The following is a 17,826-nucleotide window of genomic DNA, read 5'->3' on the forward strand; positions in this document are numbered from 1 at the left end:
TATTGTTAGAGCAACAGAAAGCGGACTAATACATGCCATTTTTGAGTTGCCTGCTGAGAAAAAGATTAGGACTGAAGACTGTTAAGAATGAATTTTTTCCTTTGTGTCTGATATGGTTTACCACCAACTGAAAAAAACCATGACTAGGAAACAGGAGTAAGTTTCCGGAACAAGATGTGCACTGTTAGAACACTACAAGGTGAAGGAGCTGTTGAGGTATTCCTTCAATCTACCACTGGGTTGTCTGTCCTCAGTCACTCTGGCGGCATCTGACAACCACCACCACGAGGTGCAGACTCCTGTGGATGAGTTAGGCTGGGGCAATCCCATCAGGCAATGCTTCCAAGTCAACTGAAGCGGCAATCGGGATCTGGGTATCTGGTAAGCAAAGTAGTGATTTTGAGGCTTCCTTTCCTAGTGTACTTTTTACTGTGGGCTAAATTTCATACGGTGATGTTTCCCCTCCACCATGCACATTCAAAAAAAACCAAAGCAGAAGGAAGCTTGACCTAGTGATTTGAACAAGGTGTAGTTGGAAGCACTCCCAAGCTGGAGCTCTCTCTTTCCAATTCTGTTTATCTGCACACATAATTAATACAAAAAAATGCCTTTTCCAGATTTAATACTTGAAAAAAATTGCCCTAATGTAGAATGAGCTCCCACACAGGAGCACAGTGAAAAGTACCATGCAGGCTGGGATGGCTGGGTAACACTGAGAAGGAAGAAGATCCAAGATTCTTAAATGCATAGCCCGCTCTCCACAGTCTCTGTGAGGGGTGTCAGCAGCAGGCTCGACGGGGAGGCTTTCTTCCTATCTTATGGACAGTTAGGGGCTTTAAAAACCCCAAGGTCAATATCTGCACACTGTCTGACACTATACACAGGGCCGAAGAATCCCTTCCTAACATGGTCCAATGAGGGATAAGGAAGTTCTCCCTCGGAATGAAGCCAGCTCAACCCCTTTGCTTTTGTCCTACCTCAGGCTGGAAAAGCTGGAACTCCTTGGTCATTGACTTTAGCAGAAATATTATAAACCAAATTGCCGAGGAACAGAGGGCTTAGTTGAACTGCAGCCTAAACCTGATGCCACAGGCCACTGGCCCCTCTACAGCAAAGAAATACGATGTAAACCACCCAGAGGAGAAAGCTGGACCAGTGGTCACTGACCCACTAATGACTGATTATGTAACTATCATTTACATATGACCTCAATGTGGAAAGCCACCAAGAAGGGCTGACGGGGATTTGCAGAACACTCCTCCTTTATGTTCTATGTCACTTTGATTAGCCAAAGTCAAAGACTTCCACTCACTAATGACCAGAAGATCAAAGCAAGCCCGCTTGCAGGAATCCTAGAAGTTTGGAGACGTGACACTGACTGGGTATGTTTTTTGTGACATTTTGTACTCATTTTCTGTCGTGAGAGGCTGCCCTGGGACACATGGACATTAGGACGTTTAGTTGGTCACTGAACCCCTCATTCACTTGTGACAGTAATCAATGTTTTCAGACATTATCAGATGTCTTCTGTGGGGAAACATTGTCCTATTGGCAAGAAACAATTTTTTTTTTTTTATATAAAATTTCTTGTTATGACCTCAATATAAATATACACATGTTCGAATAGAAAGGGCCACGCTGGAACACCAAAGGTTCTCACCCTGATTAGTACAGTAGACCATCTCTAAGCAGATACGCATAGCAAAGGTATACTCACTGTGTACAAGGAAACAAAAATCCTTCCACATCAGCAGCAGAGTAAGTTTTGTAAAGCCTTCCGCATCATATTCCACGACACCTCTAAGGAAGAAAACACACACACAGACCCTCATGAAAACAGGTTCAACAGCAACAGGACTAAGCTGAGACTATTTACAAGGCAACTGAACCACAGCTAGACGTAAGCCATGCGTGCATCATCACGGCGGGGCTAGCGTTTGGAATGAGAGTACCGAGGTTCGGGTCACAACCTTGCCATTTGCTACAGCTCATGACCCCACTCAAATCTCTTAACCTGTGGAGACTTAACTTCCTCATCCAGCAGGAAGTTATGCTATTGGTAACATTTTAAGAGTATTGTGAAAAAACAATGAAGATAAACCACAAAATGGAAACATCCGTCATCAGTTATGAGTAAAGAGACAATCTAAGAAACCAGTCAGCTGGGCATGATGTCTCGTGCCTTTTATCCTAGCACTTGGGAGGCAGGGGGAGATGGACCTTTGGATCTCTGTGAGTTCAAGGCCAGCTTGGTCTGCATCCCTAGTTCCAGGCTGGCCTACAAGGTAGGACCCTGTCTCAAAATGAAACAAAATTTAAAATGAAACCAGGTCACAGATGACATTGCAATACCAAATGTCACCTGACTACCTACCTGGACAGTGAGCTTAAGTCTCACTTTACGCAGGGACTAAACAGAGGCGACACTGACAATCTAATTTGGGATTGTACTGGAATTCTTGCATTGGTACCCTGGCTCTGTCTTCCCAACAAAGCAGCAACGTCAGAGGGCAAGTTCTAATGGGGTGTCAAGGGACAACCGCTCCTGACTTGCTGAGGGGGCTGGCAGAACCTGGTCGGCTCACCTCATCAATTTCCCACAAGAATGGAGTGGTAAAGGATGTTGTCACCAAAGTATGACAATACTAAGCATGTACTGGGGATAGGAAAGTACTCATTCACACAAGGGAGTCTCTGAAGTCTCTGAAGAGATCCCTTCTTCCCGACTGATCAACGATAATGATGTTTCCCAGGTTAATACTGGGACATTCCGGGAAACATACAGGAACTAAGATCCCAAAGATGAGGTGACTTGCCCAAGGATGGTGTGTCTATCATTCAGATCTGACTTAAGCCAACAATGCTGCCTTATGAACGGATAATTAACCCAATATTGTAACGATGGGGTCTGAACTCTTTAGCCCCCATACCTCATAGGCAAAAACATAGTATAATGCCTTTTGTGCCTAAGCATATAACATGGTAATACAATGGTAATCATTTGTAATTTAGTAACTACATACAGGTAATACTGTATTATTACACTGCGCATAATATGCAAAGTGTTTATTAAAAAGAATGACATTGAAAAGCAAATATAAATTCTTTTTCCTATTTTTCTTATACTCCAATGGATGTGTGTAACCTTTGGGGTGTGTACATCCCATTCTGAAGATGACTGAACTAGTTTCTTCATTTTCAATCACATATGCTAAAGATAATCTACTCAAAATTTAGAGCAATAATGGCTATTACCACTATTGTATAAAAAGTACTCTTTCAAAATGCTCATCAGGAAAGCTGAAAGTAATTTTGGCTATGAAAGACTTATGTGAAAGACAGCCATGCTGCTTGGTATCGACACTTTATTCAGGATAATGAAAACCGTCCTAATAGTTACCGAGAGAATTGCTCGGCAGGGTTCCAGGAGTCAGATTTTGCTCATGACTGTGCTACGGTGTGAACACTTTACTCTTACTTTCTCTGCTCTTACTTGTTTACTGGGTAAGCCATTTTTATTTACTTATTTGAAATGGAAAATTTGTGTTTCTGTTTATGTCTTTCGATTATTTTTCAGTCATTTCTGAACTAAGAAGCAGAGCCCTGAAATCTCCAGCACCAACACCGGGCAGGGAGCTCCACCTTCAGAGGCTGTGAAGAAAACACACTGGTGCCCCGACTGTGCTGAGCCCCAGGGGGAGCTTCTAGGGGCTCTGACAGTATTTAGAAGAAACAGGGCTGCAAACAGCATGGCTTCTGGCATCCAGAGGGAAGGGCAAATGCACAGGGCAGCAGTGGGAAGAACACTCCATGCTTGGTGAGCAGTCAGACGCTCCCCACCCGCCTCCTGGGCCATCTTCTCACCCCTCGGCAGTATAACTCATCACTGTTAGGTGTAACATTAGGTGCCCTTCCCGAATCTGTGAGACACTAAGGGTAGTAGGGTCCTATCAGGAGAACCAGATCCTGGGGAGATACGATTCCTGCCTTGCTGGCCCCTTTTCTAGTGAAACTTCACTGGATCACTAAACTTCCAAGTCTCAGGGCTACCTGCGATAAAATGTGCTTATCAAGTGCCTGAACGAACCATCCTTGATGTCCATCACCAGCTGAATGGACAACCAAAATGTGGTACACACAGACAATGGGTTTCATTCTTCTTTACGGCACTTGTAGGAAAACGGACAGAACTGGAAATCATTATGTTAAGAGAAATAAAGCAGACTCGGAAAAGACAAATACCACATGTTTTCTCACATATGTGGAATCTACTTTCAAATATGTGTGTGTAGGTCATGAGAGTAGAAAGAGCAGCCTAAGAAGGGAGGAGCGTAGGAGGAAGGCTAGGGTACTGGAATCCATGAGACAGGAAGGTAAAAGGGAGACTATCTGGGAGGAAGAAGGGGTCAGCAAGAGACCCAGGGGACATGGGGAGGGTATTTAGAGGAAGGATAAGAACAGAGGAGAATGACATGTGTATGGAAAATGCCAGAATGAAACCCATTACTTACATGCTAACTTAACAATTAATTTTAAAAAAGCATAGAAAAAAGGCCCTGTTGGTCACCTCCAGGCAACTAGAAGACAATGGGGGTGAAGGTGCAGTACAAGCTCCCCAAGAAACAGGCTTTCCACCCACGATGGCTGCAGAGACCACCGTGATGGCTGTGTTTGGCAGAGGCATACTGATGTTCGGAACATACCTGGTTCTATTGTTTGCTAAAGGATGCTAAAAGCTAAGGCAGCCCGGCAGCTTTAGGGTGAGTACCAAAGCCAGAATGTCAGAGAAGGCCCCACACATGAGAACCAAGTGCACTGCTCGTACATGGTGTAGACAAGGCAGAACTTACGTGCCAAAGTGACTGAGGAAAGCAGCGATATACTCTCTTCTTTTGTGATATCCTTGAATCACATACTGTACCTGGAACGGGAACCCAAGGCTGAGAATTAGTGCAGAAAGATTGAAAATGCTCTATTATAGAAAACTGGAAAGATCTGGAAAAGCAGAAAGAGCAGGGAAATGAACACTCATATTCCCACCCTATATTCAACAACGGTGAGTATTTTGCCTAGCTGCTTCCTCCAGCCGTCTACCTACCTATCTATCAACCTATCAATCAATCTTGCTGAAACATTTCAAAGGAAATTAGAGACATCCTGACGGTTCACCCCAAATAATTCATTTAATATGCAACTCCAAAAGAATCAGACATTCTCCTTAGGAAGCCATAAATACAGTTGTCACATCCACCAGGTTTAATGAGCATTCTGATGTCATCTGCTACCCTGTCCATGTTCAGCTTTTCTTCATGGCCTCCAAAACATTGTTCCCCAAACTGTATAATTCAGGATTGGATATGCTGTTTATATTTTTAAAATATTTTAATCACATAATAACAGCATGTATATCTTTTTTTGTGTGCGCGTGTGTGTCCACACAAACAGACATAAATGGTATTGCCTTTCAAAGAGATTGGGTTAATGGTCTTATAGATTGTCTCAGTTTTCTGTTTCCTTTATTGTCTGTATTTTCCTATACATTAGAAGCTAGAGCTAAAGGTATGATTAGACTGGATTAAAGGGTTTTGGCAAGAAATCTTCCTAGGTGATATTGGCTTCATCATTTGGGAAAATCACTCCATTGTAGAGGGACGCTCTTCCTTGCCATAGTGAGTGTATGTCGTAATATACACACAAAGACACACACCCCACTTCTCAGGGCGAGCATTCTGCTAATGTATCTCTCAAAGCATAGGAAGACTTGGTTCCCCATCAGTCATTCATTTAATGGGTTCCATATCAATTGGGAGATTCTTCTCTGAATTATTTCATTTGGGGTTGAGAAATGGTGAGCTAAAAAAGTTCTATTATTCCTTTTGTATTTATCAGCAGACATTCTTTATAAAGCGATTTCGTCAAGTGGGGGCTTTTTGGTTATCTTGAACTCCTATTGAAAAGGTAAGATAAAATTAAAAAGGTAAGAGAATGCCTAATTTCTTCAAAAATCTTAATATTCAAATGAGAAGTATTATAATGGGTGATTTTATTTTGCATTTTTGTATATCCTTGTTAGCATAAAAATGACAATTTCTACAAAAAATGTTAAATCATTATGCTAGGTAGCCGAAAGTAAGCTATTTATACAATAGCTTCTACCATAAAAACACATTCTTTGTAATGGTCTCATTGTGGCTGGAAGAAATAATGAGAAACACCCCCCCCCAAAAGAAAACCCCGTTTTTATTGGCCGTAGCCACACTGCATTCCCATGACTAAGGAGAGCTCAAGATAAAGTACTTGGCATAACCTTGACACAAGTGTTCCTGATAGCCAGCCTCTACCTTCGAAAAGTAAAACAATTCTATTTATATAATAGCGGTTTATGTCAATTTACAAAAACAAGGCTTACTTTGCAGGCTTAATGCAAGATCAGATGTTATTTTCAGAAAAGAAAAACAGATGATAAGTTTGCTTAAGTGGCTTTGTTTAAAAAAAGGATGAAAACAGTTCTGTGTACTTGATTTTAAAAACAGAAAAGCATTTGAACAGAAACCCACAACAAAACTGGCTATAAAGATAGATTCCGATGTAATTATGGAAACTCATTTGAAGAGACTGCTCCTAAAAGCAGCCCATGCTGTCCTCGTTTAGAACAAACAGAAGAACACCAATTTTAAAGACAAGTAAAATTAATGAAAGGGAACCAGATAAGAAAAACACTGATTCTTATATTTCTGAGAAAACGATATTGTAATTTTTTTTTTTTGTTGAGGAAAATGTATGACTAGAAATTAATCTCAATTGGGGAGCTTTAAAAAGGCTTTTCTTCTCAGTTCTGGAAGACACAATTTACATTTTTCTCTGGAATTCTGGAGCACAGATTTGAAGGCAGTGCAAAGCCCCAGAATGTAAATAAGAGTCCTGCCCTCTACTCTGGCTTGGAGGGGAACCGTGAAGGGAGGAGGGACCTTGTCTCAGCAGAAGCCACCACTTCAAGAAGCTAAGTGCTTTGGAATCTGGGCCAGTCCCACATGTTGTAGCCTCGCCAGATTTCAGTTTTCCTGACATTTAAAAATTAATACTGAAGCCTCTGAAATATCATTGTTCTTTAAAAAATATGTCCTATAGAGAGATGAACTATCTTCTGAATGAGAGAGATAAACAAAAGATCTGTTTTCCCAGCCAATATGAACGAGTCAACAGGAGCAAAGAAAATAACACTTTGGCAATTAAGCCAACTGAGTCACGGTCCATGTGGGATGGGAAAGAGCCAGGACTACCAGTGCGTTAATATCTCTAGTTTTCAGCTAAATACATTGGCTAGGCATTAACAAGTATATGCTCACACTTTTGGGAAAAAGTTGACTACCACCACTACAGTAAACTCAGCTATACGCTTCTGAATACAGCTAAGGGGAAACTTCAGCTGATCCGATCTGGTGGGGAGAAGACCGGCTGACCCGGAATTCTTGCCCCTAGAGGAACAAAAACTCTGGTCAACTGCTTCCAGGCATGACAAGAATGAAGGACAGACAATTAATGGGTGAGATAAGAAAGCAGAAGGAAATGAAGGCTGGTGTAAAGAATCATCCTGCCATGGGCTGGCCGTGGACATGTGTGTACACCAGATGACCGGGGAGAAGGGGGTTCACAAACGTAAAACCCTAAGAAGACACAAGACACACCAAAAATGTAGGCGATACGGGCCTTCTAAGAGTTGACGGAAACTGCCATTAAAAAGGGGAAGAGATGAAGATAAGAGGTGGAAACCGGGTCCTCAGAAAAGGGAAAGGAGGAGGAGGAACAGATGAGCTGTCCTTCAGAGTAGGCCAGGCAGAGGCTGAAGGCACAGGGGCGGGTGAGGTGCGGGAACCCTGATTGGACAGCTGTAGCCGCGTTCTGGAGGAGGGACTCTCACGAGACAAGGGGTCAGGGGACTTGCCTTTACCTTGTTGGTGAGCAGGTGGCACACCTGTGGCACATAATCAATGAGACATCCTCCTCCTGGAAAGGCAGGGATATGAAGAGCCGAGGAGCCTCCGAGGGCACTGAAAAGACAAGAGCACAAGGAACTTGTCTGAGAGCCGAGGCGACATAGGGCATGGTACCCCGCTGACTTGGCATCTCATCATGGTCCGGCCACCAGCTGACTTGGGTTAATGAGGTCGGAATATGAGCATCAAATGTCTGTATTTTAATTCATTTTGTTGCACTAACAGGTCACACAACTGAACATCCTGCAGACGATGTCACACAGCAGTACATATCTGCCACTTCTAACTGGCTCAGGGGCACATCTCACTTTCATACTCCACGTTGTGCCAATTTAGTGCTGGACAAAGATAAGTTGTTCATCAAACCCCTGGCCTGACAGGGAACTGACAGCCGGTTCTAGAGCTCATCAGCTTTGACCTGTGCATTCTAAAAGACATCCAAGACAAAGAGATGGGAACAAACAGGCTGGTCCAATCAATAATTGCTGAGCCAATCACTGATAGTCAGCCTTGATTCTGAAATAGTCGCCAGAACTTTCACACGGGTGAGACTCTTTCCACAGAAATGAAGTGCACAATGATAAAAAGAAACAGTTCAGAAATTTACAACGCGGATTTCATTTATCACCTTCAATCTTTCTTGCTGCCATTTTTTCATTTTATTTTAATGTATATATTTCTATACTGTCCTTAAACTCCCCCTGTAATATGTTGGGAAATAAAACAAAATACCCCAGGCCCTTAATGCTGTGATCATTTTTTGTATGAGTTCCAGCTCCAATGCTGTGAATGAATGTCACAGTAACTACCTGCAAGCTCCTTTCTAGCGAGTGGAGGGCAGGGTGACTCAGTCTAGGGCCATGACACAGAGAACACACTGAACTCGAAATCCCTACTCCACTGACTGCAGATTTCTGAAATTCATTTTCCTGGTAAAGATGAATTTTATGTTTGCTTCTGGGGATGAGAAATCCCAACAAACAAAAGGCAGGTGATGTGAGGAGGTTGGAGAAGGAGTGGAGATACTCAGCCCTCACTTGGCTGACTCAGATGAGGACTGAGAACTGACAGCAGCCTGTGCCCCGGTACCCACTGACAGGTCATCTATGTTCCTCAACTGTCCAGGACCAGGAGGGCCAGGGCTTCTCTCACTACTGTGAGATGGATACTGGGGTAAGTAACACCCTGTGAACTGGGGACCAGCTTTCTGTCCTTACTTCTAACCCACAAGGCACACTCTCCATCAGGTTCTAATGAGTCCATTAGGTTAGAAAACCAATAAGGAAGAAAGTTCTAAAGGACAAAAAACAAGAGTTCAATATTTATGATTGAACTTGTGATTACTGGTTAAATATATATACAATGTAGAAAACTAAAGTAAATACCAAGACCCAGGCTACTTGCATCTTACTCAGAGAAATCATTGTTGGTATTACAAAAATTCCAAAATAAGTAAACTAATTTGGACAGTTTCATGGAATTGACTGCAGTGGGCTTTTGGCTTGTATAAAACATTATAGGATAGATCTTCAAGCATTTGTTAAATTGTATAAAAGGAAAACGGTCTAAGGCCATCCTCTCAATCTCTCTCCTCTCTTCTCCATCTATCTTGATCTCTCTCACATTCCTGTTCTCTCTCTCTCTCTCTCTCTCTCTCTCTCTCTCTCTCTGCTTGAGTTGTGTCATTCTGAAAAGCAGCCATACACAAAAGCTGTTTGTGGTGGTGAATAGAGACAGAGGTAGGAAGAAATCTAGAGTCTTGCAGCCAGGCCTGTTTCTCTGACTATCAGGAGCCGACACTTGTTGCTATCCCGTCACGTCGTCTAATTTAGCCTTCCCTACAACTCGGTGAGGTGAGAACTGCCATAACTTTCTAGGTGAGGAGAGCAAGGCTTAGAGGGAAATTACCGAGGTTTACATAACTAGTCAATGGTCAACCAAGACTGGACGGCAGGTCTATGTGCCGGTCACTAGCACCCCTGATATTTTGCTGAAATATTTTGCTTCCTGAGAGGAGAGTGAATTTAATCACAAAAGGCTACAGGGTTGGGAAGAACAGCTGGCGTGGCTCCCTACAGTCCTCAGGTCAGGATGTTGATGAGGAGAAAGCTCCCGAGGCACTCCGAGATGATTGCTAAAGCAGATACCGCATGGCTCCTCTCCCATTGCACTCGTCCGCAGAGCAGGGAGGACAGTGGTTCTCTTGGTGTTCATACTTCAGCACTCACCCACATCTCCTCAATAGTCAGACCGGCCTGATTCTGGATGCGATGAACTGACCACTCTTAGTATCTATCTTTGAATCATTTAGCTTGCTGTACTCAGCTAGCTGAAGTCTATCAGGTGCTATAAAAGAGACCTAACTGGGCTCGTTTTAAAAGGATGCTTATGCCGGGCGGCGGTGGCGCACACCTTTAATTCCAGAACTCAGGAAGCAGAGGCAGGCGGATCTCTGTGAGCTCGAGGCCATCCTGGTCTACAGAGTGAGATCCAGGACAGCCAGGGCTGTTACACAGAGAAACCCTGTCTTAGAATAAAACAAAACAAAAGATGCTAGCTTCACCGTGAGTTTAACTCAGGAGTTTCTTAGTGTGTTAGGATACATGACCTAAGATCCAGTGTCGTACACCTATAAGTGCTGCTGATTTATACGACAATGCCCACCTCATGGGTAAATATTTAACAGGCTGGTTAGAGCCTGAATGCTGTCCCGATCGTGTGAATAAACAAAGACTGATGCTGTGAAATAAAAACACCATTATATTTTCAAAGGGTGGAAGGTACAAGTAATGGCTTGTGAGCGCCCATTATTTGCTACTGATGAACTAACAATAACAACAACAATAATAATAATGGGCTGAACATATGGAAAAGTCACCCTGTGCAGCAGCAGAGATTCCAGGGCTTGCTCAGATCCTGCCAGGGACAAGGGGCTGGTGGGAAGAAGGCAGGGCTAAGCCCGGAAGTGGCTACTGTGGGCTGAGTTGGGCAAGTTGCTGCCCCTTCTGATATCTACAGTGGAGCACGGAGAGACGGCGAGAAGGTGAGGACGTGTTGTGGGTGTGGCAGGGCCTCAGGCTGAATCTGGGGGAGGGGTGAGAGGGATGTTTGGATGCAGAAGCATGGAGTCAGTTTTCATGGATTACAATGAAACTTGAAGTTAGGTGCTAATTTGTAGAGATGAAACTAAATTGGCGTGTATAAATTTGAAAGTCAGAGTTGGAAAACCTTTTCATCCAACAGTTAGTTGAATAGAACAAAAGGCAATTCCAGCCATCTCCTTAGCTCTAAAAGATGATCAGAGCAACTGTTTCTGATGAAGATTAATCTATTTCCATGTAAATGAAACTGACGGGGCCTTCTGTGAACCTTAGTCAGAATGTCTCTCCTACTGAAGACTTGACTGGCTGGCTGCAGTGTGACAACAGAATGCAGGGAGCCAGCCTGTCTGAAAGCCTGACTTAGGACAACGGGGTCTGACACTGACTCCTGATGAAACAGCAACTCCCGAGTAAAATGAAGAAAGCATCTTTTAGATGGAGACCAGAATGGTGAGGGATGCACACTCATCGCTCTCCTCCCTATAGAGGTCTCTCGACTCAAGCATCTCCTCAGCACGACAGAGATAACGCCACTCTTAAACCAGATCATCTCTCAAGGCATTACGAGGAATAGATTAACAACAGGGGTTATACTAATAGTCGAACAGCACCAAGCACTCCAAAAGAAAATACTAGAATGACTCTGGGCTGCGTGTTCATGTCCAGGAGTAAGGACAAGATACTTTCAGGGACACCTGGGACAGCCCCCATGCTCTGATAATGCTCTTGACTTAGGGAGCTGTCCAGGCTGCCTCCTCCACGGGACAGTTGTGAGGAGTGTGGGAGGGTTAATGCATGGAAATGGGAATTTTCAGGACCGTAACCAGGAGACAGGTTGCCTCTAGCCCCAAGCTAAAGGAAAGACAAAGGGTTACTGCCAACAAAGATCAACAGTCTGCTCAACAGTTTAAAGGTGTCATTTTCCCAAATAAACACATGACCAGGTTATCCCAGCAAGTCCCTCTGAGGCAGAAGGAATGCCAGGGCACTCCATGGTACCGGAGTGTATTTCCTGGAGGCAGGCCAGGCCAGTCCTTACAAGTCACTGGCGTTTAATGAGTACCTACTTTGGCCAGGCCTTCCATAATATCTAAACTCCACAACAACTCTGCCAGCCAGACTTAACTAGATCCACTCACAGGTGAGAAAAATGAGGTTCAAGGTTTCAGGATCTTATCTAAGAAGACCAACTACAATGCTTGAGCCTCTCCTTCTGGTTCCAAATTCTTTCTGTTTCATTGGGAATTCTTCCATAGGAAGACTCGTCTGTCTTTTGTGTGGGTGTTTTGTCTGCGTGTCTGTCTGTGTACGAAGTGCATGCCTGGTGCCTGAAGAGGGCTTAGGATCCCCTGGAACTAGAGTTGGTTGTGAGCTGCCATGTGACTGCAGGGAATTGAACCCAAGTCCTCATGAAGAGCGGCAAGTGCTGAGCCATCTCTCTGGCTCCAATACTGAATGCTTTAAAGATTACTCCCTATTTGATCCCAGCACTCTGAAGGCAGAGGTATGTGCATCTCTGTGAGTTTGAGGCCAGCCTGATCTACAAGAGAGTTCCAGGACAGCCAGGGCTACAAAGAGAAACCCTGTCTCAGGGAAAAAAAAGAAAGATTATTCCCTAAACCGGGTATGGTGGTTCACTCTGTAATCTCAGGACTTAGAAGGCTGAGGCAGGAGAATTGGTATGAGTTTGAGGTTAGCTGAGGATATGTAGTGAGTTTTGGGCAAACCTGGGCTACAGTGCATGTCTTGGTCTTGAAGAACACCCCCTCAAAAAAAGTCTGTTCCTTACCTAAACTAGCCATCAAATTTATCTATCACCTTGATTGTCACCTTACTCCTTCTTAGTTTAAGATACATATGTCACAGCTAACCTAGTGGGATTGAAAAATCCATATATACAACACACACATATGTCACATACACATACTTATATGCACACTTTCTAGACCTGTTGTTAGCGCTTACTTCACTTTGTGATTTCATTTTAATTTTGAGCCATATCAAGAGTCTCTCGATCCTCAGTTAAGCAAAATCGGGGTATAATACAATATGGAAAGATCCCAATGTGCATGAGAGAAGAAGAAAATAGACATATTAGAATAAGTACTCAAAATCACAAGTAGGGGGAATCTGGGGAGCCACACTGGGGTAGGAGGCTCCCAGGGACATCCGTGCAGGACTGTCTACACATACTTGTAGTAAAGCTGAATACACTCCATTGCTTGCTTGGAATACTGTATTCTATTTCTTGTCTCTCAATTTTAGAGAAACAGATAAAAATGGAAATGTTCTGAGATAATGACAAAGATGATTAGGCACCCAGAAAATGTTCCTCTTTGGAGCCAAGTCTGAAGAAGCTGAAACCGAACTGAAACAATTTCTTAGATGTTTATGGCATTATTAAAAGGACAATTAAAAAAGATGAAGACATACTTTGTGGGTACCGTCAATTAGCTGTTCTCTGCTTAGGGAAAGTACGCATGAAAAGAACTCCAACAGCAAGAAAAGGAGATTTAGTCTGCAATGAATTCCCCGTGGGACAGAAGGCAGACCAACTCCACTCACTGAGTACTAACTATGTCTGCATTATGCTCTACATTAGGAGTGGGGCAATGGATAATCTTGATTGTTAATCTGATGGGATTTAGAATTGCTATGGAAACAAGTCTCTGGGTATATCTCTGAGGGGTTATCTAGATTAGAATAATTGAGGTGGGAAGACCCATTCTAACGTGGGCAGTACCATTCCATGTGCTGGGGTCCTGGACTGGATAGAAAGGAAAGAGATCTAAGCACAAGCTCTGGTTCCTGACTGTGGACACAATGAAACCAGCACCTCCTGCTCCTGCATACCTCCCTTGCCACGATGGACTGTATGCCTTTGAACTGTAAGCCAAAGCAAACCCTTCCTTCCTTCCTCCCTTAACCTGCTTTTATTCCAGGGACCAAAACGTACCTAATACAAGAAGGGTTATTTCATCTTTCAGATGAGAAGGCTGGAAGGTGAATAAGCTACATAATCCCACTAAGGCGCACAAGGTGGTGATGGCAGACACAGCTAACTCCAGGTCTCTGATGTAAATCTGCCCGACTCCCAGGTTTTTGGTTACCACTTTTGGCACTTCAAAACCCCCCAACACACAGACCCGATCTCTACTTCTACATGTGGCTTGAATGTGTCAGGTGATGACCAAGCCCTTGAGGCTTTTTCCAGGAAATCTTACTAAACTTAACCAAGTACCAGAGCTGAAGCAAAAAAGTCTTTCTCATTCCAGAAAAAAAAACTCTTGGGAACCAAAGAGAACCGCATAGATCAGAGGCCCTGACCCTTTCCAGTGGAATGCAAGCAAGAGAAATTTACATTTAAAGGATACAGAAGATGGGAATATTTTAATTACAAACAGAGTCTAACAACATGAGCTCTAACCAAGGCTTTGTTCAGTAATGTGCTTTCTTAAGTTTGTTAAACATTTCAGAAAAGCCTTTAAGGGGCAGTAATCTTAACAGATGTCCACCATCAGGATTCTGTTAGCATGTGGAAACTCATTTTAAGGAAGGCCCCCAAAAGAAGAATGGGCTTGGTAGATGTCCTAGTAAGACTTGGGAGAGACTACTTAGAAGGGGAAAAGTTTCCCCTCTTTTTTTTTTTTTTTTTTGATTTTTTGAGACAGGGTTTCTTTGTGTAGCTTTGCGCCTTTCCTGGAACTCACTTGGTAGCCCAGGCTGGCCTCGAACTCACAGAGATCCGCCTGGCTCTGCCTCCCGAGTGCTGGGATTAAAGGCGTGCGCCACCACCGCCCAAGTTTCCCCTCTTGCTTCAGCCCTATCCCCGGACTATGAACTGTAGTTCATTCCATCACAATCTCTTAAAGTAAAACTACTTTCAAATACCACTGGTCAGGTGTGAGTGAACGTACCTTCTATTTGTTATACATTTACAAATCTGCATTGCCCCAGAAGGGCTTAATGTCCTTGTATTGTGCGGAGCCAGGTTACTTTTCCTATGAACTACCTTTGAAACATTTTTATTGGATGCATTCAGTAGTTACTCAAACCTAATTTATCTTTCCCAACAACTCCTTGCCTCACAAAAACATAGGTTTTAAGGTCATCCACAGGCAGATGCAGAGAGGAAGAGGCAAAGCTTTTGCCTCAGAGGAGAGGGTATCTACCTGCTTCCTGTTCCGTGGTGTTTTGCTAAAGGCTCCTCCACATGAATGGCACACACACACACAACGTCGTGCTCCAACGACTAGTGTGGAGGTAGCTGGAGCCTGGCTTGCATACCCAAATGAAAAGACACCAGAAGATGAGATTAGCCCAGGAACTGGCACTCTTCGCTTTACAACTTGTTGCCATGGTGCTGCTTGCTTGATTTCTTACCTTAGCTTTACAAAGTGGGTAAGTGCTCCAAGAGCACCAGAGAGCAGAAAACTGACAGGGTTGGGAGTGGAGAGAACCTACCCAAACTGGAAACGAAACTGGGTTTGCAAAGTTTCTCTGCACTAGTAGTTTCCGTGTTTACTTAAGAAGGATCTGGGGAGCTTGTTAAAGATTCACAAAGCCAGGCCCCACCCTAGAAGGCAGTGAATGCATGAGGTCCAGCAGGTCTGAGATGAGGTCTGGGCATTGGCACTTTACCAGTCCACTCGGGCAGTGCAGCACACACACGCTGCAGCCGGCCTTCCTCACTCTGACCGTGTTCACACACTGGACACAGGCAGAGGAGGAGAGGGCAAATCTGCCTCCCAGCCCAGAAGCATCGGGAGCGTCTGAGAGGAACCGCCATGAGCTTTAGTTCAGACAGGATTATACAGTGAGTCTCAGGCCTGCCCAAACCACATACTGAGACTCTGCCCCCCCCCCCAACCCAAACCAAAGTCAAAGCCAAACAAATACCACCACCAACAAAAACCCAAGTGCAGGAGGATCCAGAGATGTCTCGGCAGTTAAGAACACTGGCTGGTCTTACAGAGGACCCAGGCTTGGTTTCTAGAGCCTACGCTGGATAGCTCACAACCACCTGTAACTCCAGCTCTAGGGGCTCTGATACCTCTTCTAGCCCCGATGGGCATCTGAATGTACACTACTCCCAGGTACCGCACACATAGACATTAAAACAATCAAACAAACCCAGCCAACAAGGATCAAAAAGCATGGAATTCATTGTGGACAGCAGATCATGTGTCTTGGGCCATACTTAACAGCTTTCTGGCCCACTGAGAGGCCTAACTCCTCAGACTGGCCGGACTACCTACTCAGTAGAGGACTGTGCCTAGAGAGGAAGCAAGAGGGACGTGGCAGATCCGGATGCCCACATATGGTAAATTAGAAACAAAATGAGGTTAAGAAAAGCTATGTTTAGTCGCAGAGTGAGAGAGATCCTGGAGATAAAGAACCAAGGGCTTCTCGAATGATTCACTGGCAACCTTATTACTTAACTTTCGCCTTTATTCTGACAACTTCCAAAAGGATAACTCTAGATCAGACTGGTACTATAATCAGGACCCAGATAATACACTTTGAACAAACTGTTCACAGCAAACCCTACCTAATTGATGAACTCTTCCTGCATACATCCCACTTTAGGAATGAGAACTCTTGCCTTTTAGTTCCTCAATGAAAAGCCTCAGCCACTGCCCCCACCCCTTGCCTCTTCTCTCACAGGCCATATTGAACGAGCTGGGATCAACTCTCCACCATTGCCCTCCTGGCTCACCGCCCATCTAGGGCTGTTCCCACTGTTCTCTTCCCAGGCACTTTTGGGCTTTTCTCCCTCATCTTCTTCAGGTCTTAACCCAATGCCATCTTCTCACTGAACCTTCCTGTATATACCTAGTCACTTCTACCTCTGGCTGTACCCTTTCCTGTTACGCTTCCTAAGGCCCATACTCCTAAAAGACACCCTGTTGGCTATACTAATAAATCACTGACTTTCCTGACCACCATTTATTAGAATGCAAACTCTTCTAGAATGGGGAACTTTGCTGATTTTGTTTATGTCTATAACCCCAGAAACAAGAATAATGACAAGCTATATTGGGTTTCCAATAAATATTTGTAGTACATGTCGAACATTCTTAATCTGAAAAACTGAAATCCCAAATGCTCCAGAACTGGAAGCTTTTTAAGTGCCAACTGGTATCACAGGGGAAATTTTCATACCCAATCTTACAGGACAGGTTACAGTTACAACACAGGCCCATGGCAGAGGAGATAGCTCAGCGGAGTAAGAGTGCTTTGCTGGGCAAATATGAACACCCTAGTTCGAATCCCCAGCTTGAACCTAACGACTAGGTATGCCTGCACATGCCTGTAACCCAAGCACTGTGGGGGCAGAGGCAGGAGGATTGCTGGGGCTTGTTGGCCACCAGTCTAGACCCAGGGAGAGAGAGAGAGAGAGTCCCTGTTTCAAGAGATTAAGGGAGGCATTCTCTTCTGGTCTCCTATTACTCGTAGATTATACATACATGTAAGCATGCACAGACCCACATACCTTCCACACCCCACACATACATATCACACACACACAAACCCACAGGTACACCAAAACTATTATATGAGATTAATTTCAGACTATGTATATAAGGTACATATGAAAGAGAAATAAATTTCTTGTTAGACTTGGGTCCCATCTTGAAGATAGATCTTTATGCATATGGAAATATTCCAAAATCTTAAAAAAAAATTCTGAAACACTTCTGGTCCCAAGCATTTCAGATAAAGGACAC

At 43.9% G+C, this 17,826-nt stretch overlaps 1 protein-coding gene across 2 annotated transcripts in view; it reads right to left on the bottom strand.

Moving 5' to 3' along the window:
* Positions 1–17,826, bottom strand: part of Babam2 (BRISC and BRCA1 A complex member 2) — a 469,435-nt gene that overhangs the window by 70,467 nt on the left and 381,142 nt on the right. For both annotated transcript variants that reach the window (XM_059248525.1, XM_059248524.1), the window contains exons 8-10: positions 7,949–8,048; positions 4,851–4,921; positions 1,718–1,800 (exon numbers count right to left, since the gene is read on the bottom strand). In XM_059248525.1, coding sequence (XP_059104508.1) covers positions 1,718–1,800; positions 4,851–4,921; positions 7,949–8,048 — 254 coding nt within the window. The remainder of the gene's footprint in view (positions 1–1,717; positions 1,801–4,850; positions 4,922–7,948; positions 8,049–17,826) is intronic.

The sequence above is a fragment of the Peromyscus eremicus genome, chromosome 22 (assembly GCF_949786415.1).
Source record: "Peromyscus eremicus chromosome 22, PerEre_H2_v1, whole genome shotgun sequence".
Lineage (NCBI taxonomy): Eukaryota > Metazoa > Chordata > Mammalia > Rodentia > Cricetidae > Peromyscus > Peromyscus eremicus.